Source organism: Sminthopsis crassicaudata, chromosome 4, assembly GCF_048593235.1.
Source record: "Sminthopsis crassicaudata isolate SCR6 chromosome 4, ASM4859323v1, whole genome shotgun sequence".
In the NCBI taxonomy this organism is placed as follows: domain Eukaryota; kingdom Metazoa; phylum Chordata; class Mammalia; order Dasyuromorphia; family Dasyuridae; genus Sminthopsis; species Sminthopsis crassicaudata.
This window is the reverse complement of record NC_133620.1, coordinates 66,621,037-66,634,097: the sequence shown is the minus strand read 5'-3', so window position 1 is coordinate 66,634,097 and position 13,061 is coordinate 66,621,037. Positions and strand designations below refer to the sequence as shown.

Here is a 13,061-nt window from a genome sequence, read left to right as displayed (position 1 = left end):
ATATTTCCTGCTTTGAATCCCTATCTTAATCATTGGATGTAGTTCCAAAAACCAAGCTGATCCTTACAGGGCAGTTTTGTCACAGCTAGAGATGTTGAAAAAAATTTGCTCCACAGGCTCTGAAGGTAGTTTTAATACCAAAGGGGAACTCCAAAGATGTTTTCTTTTAAGCAGTGTTGGACTAAGTGCTTTGTCCATTCAAGTCCCCAGTAGATTGGGGCTGCTGCAGAATGGGGGGGGAGACACTAACCACTGGTATTGATGGCCATACTCTTTTAATTCCTCTGCTTTCAAGTCACTCTCCTTCCTTTCTCAAGGAATTCAGTATCTGGTTCAATCTTTCCTTTCTCTCTAATGTCTGCCCTCACACTTGGATAGTTACTCTTTGTATTGATATCCCTTCAAATTTATTAACCTTTATTATCAAGACCAGCATCTCCACTCTATCTCAGTCACCTGCAAGGGGAGTTACATCTGGTCAACAATGCAGCAATTCAAGACAATTACAATAGATTTGGGATGGAAAATACCATCTGCACTCAAGAGAGAACTATGGAGACTGAATGTGGATTGAATCTTAGTATTTTTCCTTTTTTTTTTGTTATTTTTTTCTTTCTGTGATTCCCCCCCCCCCACCTTGATCCACTGTTTCTTGCACAACATGAAAAATATGGAAATATGTTTAAAAGAATTACACATATTCAACCTATCTCAGATTGCTTGCTGTCTTGGGGAGGGAGGGAGGGAGAAAAATTTGGAACACACAGTTTTACAAAAATGAATTTTGAAAGATATTTATACAAGTATTTGGAAAAATGAAATGCTTTCGGAACAAAAGATTATAGAATCACAGAATTTGAGAGTTGGAAAAGACTTTTGTGGTCAACCTAGGGGTTGCTAAACTTGGATACATGTACCCCCAGAGAGATGGCAGCTAGGTGGTACAATGGATAGAACATTGTACCTGGAGCCAAGAGGACCTGACTTCAAATCTGACCTCAGATAGTTGCTAGTTCTGTGACCCTGGGCAAGTCACTTAAATCTACCTATCTGTTTCCTTGTCTGTAAAATTATTTGGGGAAGAAAATGGCAAGCTACTCCAGTATCTTTTTGCTAGAGAAAGTCCAAGGACAATATTGACATTGATATCTGTGGATTCACAAAGAGTAGGTTATAACTGAAGTACCACAACAGCGGCACTTATATAGCTCTTTAAAGTATGCGAAGTGTTTTATATGCTATTTCAGTCACGTTGAACTCTTCTTGATCCCATTTGAGATTTTCTTGGCAAGGATATTAGAGTGGTTTGCCATTTCCTTCTCCAGATCATTTTATAGATGGGGAAACTGAAGCAAACAGGGTGACGTGACTTGCCCAGGGTCACATAACTAATAAGTGTCTCAGTTCCCATTTAAACTTAGGTCCTGCTGACTCCAGGCCTGGTACTTTATCTACTGTACTATGTAGCTGCTTCAAAAATATATTATTCTGGTGTCCTGCTAATTCTTAATATTGGATCATCTCCTCCATCTGCTTTCTTTAATTCTACTCCAAGGCTGCTGAGAATGTGGCTGGCTGGTGGTAGTCATATAATGGCTTGCACTACAAATTCAAAACATCTAATCGCAATCTACCCTCATGGTGGCAGATTAATTACTTTATCCTTTTCTAATGGATCCTTTAGCCTATTCTTCACAGCAGCAATTGTTTCCAGCCCTTTCTTCTTCTTTTCTTCCTTCTCCTCCTCCTTTTCCTTCTCCTTTCCCTCCTCCTCATCCTCCTCCTATTTCTCTTTTTCCTTCTTCTCCTTCTCCTCCTTTTCCTTTTCCTTCTCTTCTTCTTCCTCCTCTTTTTCCTCTTCCTCTTCCTTTTCTTCCTCTTTTTCATCTTCCTCCTCCTTCTCCTTTTCCTTCTCTTTCTTCTCCCCTTCCTCTTCTTCTTCCTCTTCTTTTTCCTCTTCCCCTCCTCCTCCTTTTCTCTCCCCAATTTTCCTCCTTTATTGCTTTATTGAGAATACTGAACTTGTCTGTCATAAACTCTAATTTCTCCTCACTCCCTAATGCTCCTTCTAGTCTTTCTTTGCCTTGTCTCAGAGGAGAACTTAATGAGTTTACAAGATAGAAATCCTTGCTTGTCCACATCTCTTCCTCATGAATATGAACATGCCTCCTGGAGCCTTTTTCAGTGGACAAAAACCAGCTCTTAATTTGTCTTAATAACAGGGTATGTTAGAAGGTGATTGGCTTTGGCTTGAGTTGCCCCTTAGTACCTTCCAGAGGATGGTTTCAGTAACTGGGGCTGGAACCTCAAGATGATCTCACTGGTTTGGCTTCCTAAGGGAGGAACCACCTCTTTGTTGGGTCTACAGAAGTGAGCCAGCAGACTCATTCAGCCATTTTGATTCTCTCCTTTTGTTTTCCCCCTTTTTTTCTGCAGAGATTTTGAAAGAGAGAAGTTAAGTCCTTTGAGGAGGGTCTATGTCTGCCCTTTTCCTCATTAGCCTTCCTTGTATTTAGAAAGACCATGTCATAAGATGACACAATAGAAGTAGAAATAACAGAATCAGTCCTTCCTGGGAATATGAGATACCATTTTGTGTTTGCATTTTCATTGAGAAACATGGGCATTTTGAAACATAGACTGAAAAGTACAACTTATGCCTTTTGATAAGTCAACTTAGGGGAATTCTTTTATGGGAGAGAATTTTTAATAGTTTTTGTGAAAGACATTTCAAGTGTTCTGTGTTGGGCATTTTAATCAGCCTCTCTGAAGAAAACAGATTAAATAATACAGTAGGACCAATGAAAACCAAAGCAAAAGAAAAAAAGCAACAACAAACACTTTCTTTCAACCCTGATGACAGTCCTCCCAGTGGGATCATTCTGTTCTGATGAAAGGAAAGAAAGCATGGTAGGGGGCAGCGGAATTAGCTTTGGAGGCTATTTTTTCACTCGATTTCTGTGAGAGTTTAGATGTTTTATGTGAACCTGAAAAGTTCGGGCCCTGAGCAGGGAACCTGCCAAAGTTCTGAGTAAACAGTCATAGCCAGGCCTGGACTTTGCTCTGATTAATTAGCCCAGAAGAGGCCAGGCAGTTGTAAAGGTAACTGTGAGAGTTTGTGACAGTCAGGGGACAGGTAAGTATCAGTGGATGTGGCAGCTGGACTTTGATAGTTCCTTCCAGGAAAAGAAAAGGAGACCTATTCCAAGAAGCTTTTAAAGCTGCTGAAGTTGGAAGGTGGGGATCTGATCTGAGCTGTTGTATGCACGGTACAGTATGCATGTATTGGGCCCCTTATCTTAGATTTTGGCAGGGGACTTCCGGTAAGAGTCAGCTTTGAAATGACAGTTTTAGTTGTATCACTTATTTTGGTGTATAGGTAGTGTCAGGCTCAATCTCCATTGGATGGCTCTTGGATTCACTTCTTTTCTTTGAATGTGGGGTTTGTGGGGTTTATTCATCACAATCATTAAATATCAAATGCAACGAGCATTTAAATATTAAGTATCTAATTTGGATTAGGAACTATTTTAGGCATTGGGAATATAATGTCAAAAATATTCCCTGCCCTTAAGAAGCTCACATTCTATTGAGAGAACAAAATGTATGAACATTAAATATGAACTCTTTATAAGATAATTTCTGGGGGAAGGGCATACATGCATTATGTTCCAGGAGACAAAATGGAAAAGTAAGATAGGATGGGATATACAAGTGAAAAAGGGCTGATAAGAAAGATTAAGAGCAAATGAGAAATGGTGGTCAGGAAAGGGAGCTTTAGACTAAGTAACCTACACTTGTAAATCACTGAGATTCCAAGTAGAGCCAGAGGGCAATAGATTCCACAGAAGCTGTGGCCATGTTGACTTGATTATCAGTTCCTGATCCTATCGGTCAGTGGGAGGGGCAGGGGTGTTGTTTTGGCAAAGGATGACACATGCTTTAATTTTTGCAATACGATTGGGTGTCATAACTGTGGTGGGTGGAAATTTTAGGAGGAATATAGGTAAGATCCGATAATGTTCCAATGGTATACAACTCAGCAGTATCTCTGGAGTATCTTTCACTGGATTCAATCATTGTCTATTCTTTGCAGATTTGACACAAAGGGCTTTCATTGCACTTTATTTTGGTAATGGAGAGGGGATAGTCCTGGTTATACAATGCCACAGATTGTGAATGTAATTGAAGAAGGGTTAGACAGACCAAGGAGTTCCCATGCTAGTCTTTTGTTGAAATTCCAGGAGTACATTCTCCCTGCTCCCTGTGTTTCTCAAACATGGATGGAAGATTTCCACTTTATAGGAATTCCCAATTCTTTTGACTTTTAGCTTTGGTCATCTTATCTAGATCAAAGTGGACTATACTGATCAAAACTTTGCCATCCCGAAATAATTCCTGAGGGAGAAGAGGGGATCAGGGCTGAGTTGGCCTGGGCATCCAGAAAGCAGACTGTCTAGGTAAGGTTGAGATCTGCTCTCAGATATTATATGGGAGGCAGCTGGTCACTAAGTATTTATTAAGCACCAATTATGTGCCAGGTACTGGGAATACAGAGGAGTGTCTTGTTTGCAGGACTGCAAGGAAAAACAGGGTCTTTGGATTGAAGTGGATGTAAGGTGAGAATTTAGATTATGATGTGCTTTTAATGCCAAATAGAAAAATCTTATATTTCATTTTGAAAGTAATAAAGAGCATTTGAATTTATCAGATACAGGAATGATTACTTTTTAGGAACATCACTTTAGCAACTGAATGAAGTTTGGATTGTAGTGGGGAGAGACTCAGCAGGCAGATCCACCAGTGGGCTATTACAGTGGTCCAGTAATGAGACATCAGAATGGTGGCAGAGTCATAGGGGAGAACAGGACATATTCAAGAGATATCATGAAGAACCGACAGACATTGGAAGCAGATTGGATATGGTGGTGTGAGAGATAATGAGGAGACATGAGTGACCCCAGTATTGCTAGGCTAGGGGATTGAGAAGATGGGGGAACAGGGAAATTTGACAGGGAAATTTGGAAGGGGACGGGTTAGATTTAGCTGTGGGTATTATATTAATTTGAGGCTCAGTAATGGAACTTGAGTAGTGGAGTATGACAGATAATCAACTGGTCCGGAGAGAATTTATTTTCCACTTTGTTACATAGCACGATGGATAGAGCATTGGATCTTGTGTCAGGAAGGGCTAAGTTCAAATTCTGGCTGCTAACTGTGTGATCATGGGCAAGAGTCACTTAACCTCTATTGATCTCAGCTTTCTCATCTGAAAATAGGGCTAATAATAACACTTATGTCTGAAGGTTGTTAAAAAGCTTTATTATACATTCTAGCTATTATTAGAATGAATAAGCCTTTCAGCTTTTCCCTTTTCTGAAAGTAAGTAGGAGGCTCTGTGCTTAGAGAATTACTTAGGGATGTAGGAAAGATATCTTTTGGGGATGAAATTTCACTTTCTTTCTACTTAAAGAATAGCCTTGGTTACTCATATTGAAATAAAAATACTTTTTTGTATCTCCCATAGGACCTTTTCATATTCATTTAATGAACTGAATGAATGGATGGATGCATGTGTGAACAGATGAATAGATAGATGAATGGATGGATGATTTAATGAACAAATGTACAGCACAATGCAGCACCAATCTGGTAAATTGATTTTTTTTAATTTGTATCAATTTTATTTAGTCAGCTCCCCTGATTCCCTTTCCATTAGCTAGCTTAGATACATTTCTTCTATTGTTTCTAAATATGATTAATATCATTATCTACAAATTACTTAATTCATATGCTAGTTTCATACTTTTCAGGTGTCTGAAATCTGTCTGAAAGAGTGTCTTAGGAAGCTGGTCAGAATGAACAAAAAGAACAAAATTCTTTTTGTTCAGCCTAACTCTAGACCATGTATAGACATGTTCTTAAATTTTGATGAGGATGATGAGGAGGAGGAAGAGGATGAAATTAATGATAATGACTATTGTTCTCTCTTTTGTTCACAGGAAGATAAAGTAACTGCAACACCGGTTGAATCAAAATTCAAGAGGAATTCTGAGAATAGCCAGGGATGAAACCTTGGGTTCCTGTTCCTCAGCCCCAGCCTCAAGCCCAGCCCCAGCCCCAGCCCCAAGGAAGACTTGTAGCACAGCCTAAGGGGTTTCAGAAAGGTGGCTATCACATGCCCATGAACCCTCATCCTCAGCAAAGTGGTGAGAAGTTCTACCAGTGGTCAGACCTTCGAGGGGGCCCTCCACCATGGCCAAACCAATGGGCAGACTACCAGCGGCCGAGCCATCCATATAGATCAAGCGACCAGAATAGGTCTCATTCTGGGACTGAGTATTATGAAGGTGGTTATCCCAGTCAGCTATATCCCAGGTAAGTCTTTAAGACTTGGATAGAACCAGCAGTGACATCTCCTAAAAAGTTGAGAAGCAATGGTCTAAATCATAGGATGCCGATAGCTTGTTTTTCTGAACAGGCTAGGCTGAGAGACTTGCTTATTTCGTTTACTTTTCACTCTTTATCCTCCTCCGTACTGTGTTTCCTTAGCAACTTCCCCCTTTGTCTGTGCCAAACTCTTTTTGCTCCCAAATTGGTTACAGTGACTGAAGATAAATGACTGTGAACTCAGCCCATTGCTTTGTCTTATTTCTTCCCCTGCAGCCCCTTTGTGAGCCCACAGCCATGTGGCCAGTAATAAAGGTTTAACTAGGAATTAGAAAACGTTGTGGCAGTCAGACAGGAAGACAGGCCCTGCTGTCTGAGAATTCCAAAGACAAAATCTCTAACCTCCTAAAAGGCCGTTATCCTAGGTATAGCCATAGCAAAATTTGTACCGAGGGCAAGCAGCATGGGACACCCCAAAGCATGAAATATATTCTCACTGCCTCTCCTCCCCTAAACTTTAAAAAATCATTTTCAATTGACCTAAAGTGGAGAGGAGGAGACCTTAGAATGATAACATTCAGAAGCCCCCTAGATATTAAAAGGCTGCTGCTGAGTGGACCAGAACAATTTTGTCTTTACTGGAGTTTGACTACCTTGGGGCTGCAAGCAGGGAAGGAGAATGCCATTTAGTTACTTCCTATTTAAACTAGTTATTCTTGTTAATGGAGAGAGGCAAAATAGTGTAGTAGACAGAGAGGAAATGTGCTAGACCTGGCTCAAGTACCAGCTTTGGACATATCCTTTGCTGTGGGACCCCAGGCACATGTCAGTGCCCTGGAATACTAAGATTTTTCCTTATATCAATACAGAATTACAAATCTAGATCAAAGGAGAAAAGATTTTTGGTAACTACGTGGTAAGGTCAGTTGTTTCTAGGTTACTGATAGACTCAATGTAAAGGGTGCTCTCCAAATTTTGCCATCCTAGAATAAAGTCTTGATTGTTATACTCTAGTTATATAGTTATATCTAGGCATCCCAGAACAAAAAAAGGAGCTTTCTCACAATGGGCTGGACTGATCAGAGTGGTGACATCATTAATTTCTTGCTATTTAGACTATTTCAGTAACTTCAGAGAATATCAGGTATCAGAAATAAATGATAACTGCTACAGATTCAGAAAACAGGGTTTGAGTAAGCTGATTTCAGGTTGGAGGTTTTTGGACTCTGTGGCCTGCACCCAAGTTTCCCTTCCTGCATTTTTCACATAAGAAAGAAGAGGAAGAAAATAGCAGTTATAGTGGTGTGGTAATATTTTGCCCACAAGCTAATAAGTTGAATTTATTGCAAAACAATATTTTGGCAAATAACAAAGTAATACTCATATTTGAGGTTAGTGAGAATAACCGCTGATATCCTTCATCTTATTCTCTTGGTCTGTTAGTTTTCAGAGGATAGCAGGTTAAGGACACAGGAGGAGAAAATAGACATATTTAAAGTGACCTGACCCAAATCCTTATTTCAGTTCTTCATCTTTTATATTGATTCAATATATGACCATAAATTGAATCTTTCTACATCATTATGTCCAATACCACACGCTTGTTAAATTGAGTTGTCTCAGACAAGGTTTATATAGGATAAAGGCTCCTAGGATATTATCCTTTTGTGGTGTCACGGAGGAAAAGAATGAAGTGGAAATTGAATGGAGGAGCATTTATTAAATGCTTATTATGTGGCATACACTCAACTAAGTGCTAGGAATACAAATAACCAAGTAAGGGAGTCCCCCACTTTCAAAGAGCTTACATTCTAATATGGAAGACAACACCTATAAGAAAGTTCAGCTTCAGGATGGATGGAAAGGCTTTTGGTTCTTTGAGTGCCTCAATTGGATAGGTGGAAAGTCCTTAAGGTTCAGCAACAATATAGAGGGCAAAGCCCAGGGAGCCAATCAATCTGGTGGGCTCCATCTTCTGGTACATCATGGTGGTCTCTGGGCCAAAAACTTCTAGAGAAACACCCTTGACTTTCATGGAAGTAGCGATAAGCACAGTATTTCCCTCCACAGTTTTAATACCATTAATATGTTTTTGGACCTTATTTTCTAAATCTGTAAAATGAGGAGAATCATCCTGAGGTTCTGTAAGGTTTCTTGAAATTTTAAATTCTCCTGAATTCTGACTTTCTTCAGGACATGATCCCAAGAGGAACATGAGTCACAGACCAAATTTGAAGCCACTTCTTCCTGAATTGAATTATTATAACTCTTTTTTTAATCTTGACTTGTGCCTTTCAGTGTTTTGTGTTTAAATGTGTGTGTGTGTGTGTGTGTGTGTGTGTGTGTGTGTGTGTGTGTGTGTGTGATTTCAGGTCAGTATATGAGAATCCATATCAGAACCACCCTCCTACAAGCACAAGGGAAGAATATCCCTATGGAAGTTATTATCATGGACATTCACAACTGCTGAAAGAAGACCGAGGTATGGATGGGATAGGTCCTTGGGACTTGAGGCTCACTAATAGATCCATCCATGGCAGTTTTATACCATGGAAATCTACCCAAGAGAGGGAAGCCAGATATCTGTATTTCTTGATCTTGAAGGATGGAGCCAAGGAAGGAGCTGCTATTCTTCATCTACTAAGAGAATACTATTGATCTACCATCATTAAGATATGTCCCTTGATTTATTTTTGTAAATTTGAAGACACGCTGTACTGATCCATCTCCCTTAAAGTTTTTGTAACCAAGACCAAAACCTGAGAGCAGAGCAGCCAAACTACATGGAAACCAAGTATTTGACCTTAGCCTCATTAGTATACTGTACAGTCTCATAAATACAGCGGTCTTGCTGCCATTGTTCACATGTGCAAAATTTCAAATTCCATAGTTCTAGACAGATGAGCAGCATATTCAGTCGTGGGTGGTGGGTGTTTCAGGCAGCTTGTGACACTGTTGGAGAGGAGAAGGAGTCTGTTTTGGTGCTGCCTTTACACACATAGACATACATATATCCCACCTCCATCTCCCCACCCTTGTAATATTTTTTGTTCTTAATAGTCTGTGGGGGATAAAAAATATGTGTCAGAGGCTGGCACTTTCAGACTTCTCCTCAGTCAAGCAATTCTGCTTCATGACTCCCAAATAGATTTTTGGGTACATTGCTTAGATACCCTGCTTCTGGGAAATGCGAGCCTGTCATTTCTGACCTATCATTCTTTCTCTTTTTGGCTGTAGTTCCAAGGCAGGGGAGTCCCCACACTAGACACGGAGATCATAGAGATCAAAACCCTTACAGTGACTACCATGAGGAAAGACAGAACAGCCCATTTGGAACAAATGGTGAAATGCAGTTTTGGTAAGATGGCAACAAAGGAAGGATCTCACTTTGTTCTTATCACAGTCATAGTGCCTGAAGCAAACCTTAGAAGAAAGGATGCTTTTCTTCCCTCAACTTCATGTCCCATCCTGTACTGGACTAGTTTGTCAATTAACTAACATTTATTAAGTACCTTTTTGTCTTAGGGCACTGGGCTAAACTCTAGAGATACAAGGAAAGTAAGAAAAACAGTCCCTTATTCTAAGAAGCTATCTATTCCATCTAGTGGAAGAGACCTCTCTCTCTCTCTCTCTTTATATATATATATATATATATATATATATATATATGACATATCTGTGTATATATATTCATATATATATTCATATATATGTATATATAGTGGGCACAGACAGTCTCAGAGGGAAGACACTAAGAAATATTCTCTGTCGAAAGTGGGATTATAGCTGAAGCTTGAAGGAAGCTAGGGAAGCCAGCAAGTAGCCAAGAGAAGGGAGAGTTACCCAAGCATGGAGATAGCTATAGAAAACATTCAGAGAAGGTTGTATTTGAGGACTCGGTAGCAAGGGGGCTGATGTCACTGAATCTCAGAGCACGTTGGGGAGGAGTGTAAGATATAAGAGAACTGGCAAGGTAGGAGGGGACCAAGTCATGAGGGGTTTTAAAAGCCAGAGGATTTTATATTTGATCTTGGAGGTAGTAGGTCAACACCGGAATAACATGGGGGAAACAATATGATAGGACTTGCATTTTAGGAAAATCAGTTTGTCAGCTGAGTGGAGGGAGGATTGTTTGGGATTATTGCAGCAGTTTGAGGGATCTGAAGGAGAGCAGAGGCAGTGTTGGGTATGTAATTATGGACCACATTGGACCCTGAGAACCCCAGATCTGATCTAGTCTTTCATGATAGACTTTTGATAGATCCATATCTGCTGTGGTCTCAGGATTTTATCAGAATCTTATCATCAACCTGAGAGAGTCAGTTTGACATGTGTCTCAAGAGAGCCAGCTTTGGATTTAGGAAGGTCAGGATTCAATTGTTTTCTGATTCATGGCTGTTTGGTCATGGGCAGATCATTTAAACTCTGAATGCTCTAGGTCAGTGGAGTCAAACTCAAACAAAATTAGATTAAAAACCACATATTGACATCATCTATGTTGCATTGTAGTTTTATTTATTTTGTTAAACATTTGCCAATTATATCTTATCCTGATTCTGTCAGTCCTACAGCTAGGAGCTGTGTTTTAACACTATTGCTCTAGGTAATTCTATATGATTATAAATGGCAGAGCATCCCATTGATGGAGGGAGCTTCCTCACTAAGAATTCTATATACTAGTAAAAGATCACATTTGGTCCTTAATTTTTTTTCTAAATTGACTTAACCTCTATAATGTTCTCATAGTTAAGCATGATCAGGACTTATGATACTCACCTGGTTCTGGACTGGTAGCATTAAAGATGAATTATCATAAACTGGCCTCTGGGCTGAAGAATGGAAGAATTGAGACAGTCCAGGAGAATAAAAGAAAAGGAAAAGAGGATGGGAATCCATCTGTATTTGTATCTTTATCCAGAAAAGTCCTTCTCAAATCTAAGCACTTTTATTTAAACTATTTGAATCTTCTTAGACCAATAAGAAAGACACCTTTTCTGTGGACTTGAACTTATTCCAAGCTACTGCACCAAGAACACAATAGGTTTTTTTTTATTTGTTGAATTGCTAGGTAATGGAGGCTAATGAGGGAGAATGTATTCAGTAGAGAAATGGTGGTATATAATGCAAAGAACACCAGCTCTGGAATCAGTGAACCTAGATTCAAATCTCATTTTCTGAATATTACTGATTTTTGTGACTTTTATGCAGGGAACCAAATCTCCCTGGATTTCAGTTTTCCTATCTGTTAAATAAAGATGGATTTTCAGGTCCCTTCTTGCTTGGGAGCTAGGGTCATTTGCTTTATCTTCTGAAATATAAAAAGTACCATCTTGTGGCAGCTAAATGATGCAGTAGTAACGCACTGGCCCTAGAATCAGGAGGGCCTGAGTTCAAATTCAGCCTCAGACATTTAACACTTGCAATCTGTGGGACTTTGAGCAAGTCATTTAGTCCCAAATTGCCTGGCTCCCCCCAAAAAGTACTATTTTATTTGTGTTTGCTTACTGTTGGTTTCTTACAGGTTTGGTTCTCCTTATTGCAGGTCTAAAAATTATGATAAATACAAGGAAAGCCCCGTTTCTGATTTTGCCAGGCAAGAAAGACCAGGGGAAGAGGAACTGCCATATAGCACCTTGGAAGGGGCCAACACCCAGCTCAATGAGGTAACTCACCTATAGGTCTGAAGTGTCACAATTAGAAAGCTTTTACCTTCATTCTCAAAGTCTGGTGCCTTTTGGATTCTCTCCAGTGGCCAGGATTCTGCAAAGCTGTGGCCACGTTTGGCTTAATCAGGGTCTTCTACTTTTAAATTCCAGATGTAAAATCTACCCAGGGCAGCAAGGAGATACCATGGATAGAATGCTAGGCTTGGAGTCAGGAGGATCTGAATTCAAATTTGACCTCAGACAATTACTAGGTTATGAGCTTGGGCAAGTCACTTAACTCTGTTTGCCTCAGTTTTCTCATCTGTAAAATGAGCTGGAGAAGGAAATGGCAAACTGCTCTAGTGTCATTGCCAAAAGCAAACTAAAAACACATTAAAAAACTGTAAATGGGACTATGGAGAATTGGATGGAACTGAAAAACAACTCTTTCCCTTGAGATTTCATTGCTTTCTGCTATGTTCAGTTTCTCATTACATTGAGGACAGGGACAGTCTTATGCCTTTCTTTGTTTCCCTAGACTTAGCATAGTGCTTGTTATTTAACATTATTGTTTTTTTTTTTTCCCCCTGAGGCTGGGGTTAAGTGACTTGCCCTGGGTCACACAGCTAGGAAGTGTTAAGTGTCTGAGGACAGATTTGAACTCCAGTCCTCCTGAATTCAAGGCTGGTGCTCTATCCACTGCACCTCCTAGCTGCCCCCTATTTAGCATTATTGTTGAATAATTTCAATTCTGTCTGACTCTTTGTGAGCCCATTTGGAGTTTTTCTTGGAAGAGAGACAGGGATGGTTTGCAACTTCCTTCTTTAGTTCATTCTACAGATGAGGAAATGGAGGCAAACAGTGCTAAATGGCTTGTCCAACAAAATAACATCTAGGAAGTATTTTAGGCAGGATTTGAAATCAGAAAGATGAGTCTTCTTGACTCTAGGTCTGGCCTTCTGTCCATTGTGCCATCTAGCTGGCATAGGGTATTGAGGAAAACTAGCACCTCTGGTGTGAGGGATT

At 39.8% G+C, this 13,061-nt stretch overlaps 1 protein-coding gene across 5 annotated transcripts in view; it reads left to right on the top strand.

Annotated features, from left to right (window-relative positions):
• Positions 1–13,061, top strand: part of SEC16B (SEC16 homolog B, endoplasmic reticulum export factor) — a 69,427-nt gene that overhangs the window by 9,342 nt on the left and 47,024 nt on the right. For 2 of the 5 annotated variants that reach the window (XM_074308447.1, XM_074308450.1), the window contains exons 2-6: positions 5,528–5,652; positions 6,003–6,378; positions 8,763–8,872; positions 9,628–9,748; positions 11,933–12,053. In XM_074308447.1, the coding sequence (XP_074164548.1) occupies positions 6,068–6,378; positions 8,763–8,872; positions 9,628–9,748; positions 11,933–12,053 (663 nt within the window). In that variant the 5' untranslated portion in view covers positions 5,528–5,652; positions 6,003–6,067. Of the gene's footprint in view, positions 1–3,136; positions 3,270–5,527; positions 5,653–6,002; positions 6,379–8,762; positions 8,873–9,627; positions 9,749–11,932; positions 12,054–13,061 lie in introns of those variants that run through there. The other 3 variants (XM_074308449.1, XM_074308451.1, XM_074308448.1) reach the window with 3 other exon arrangements.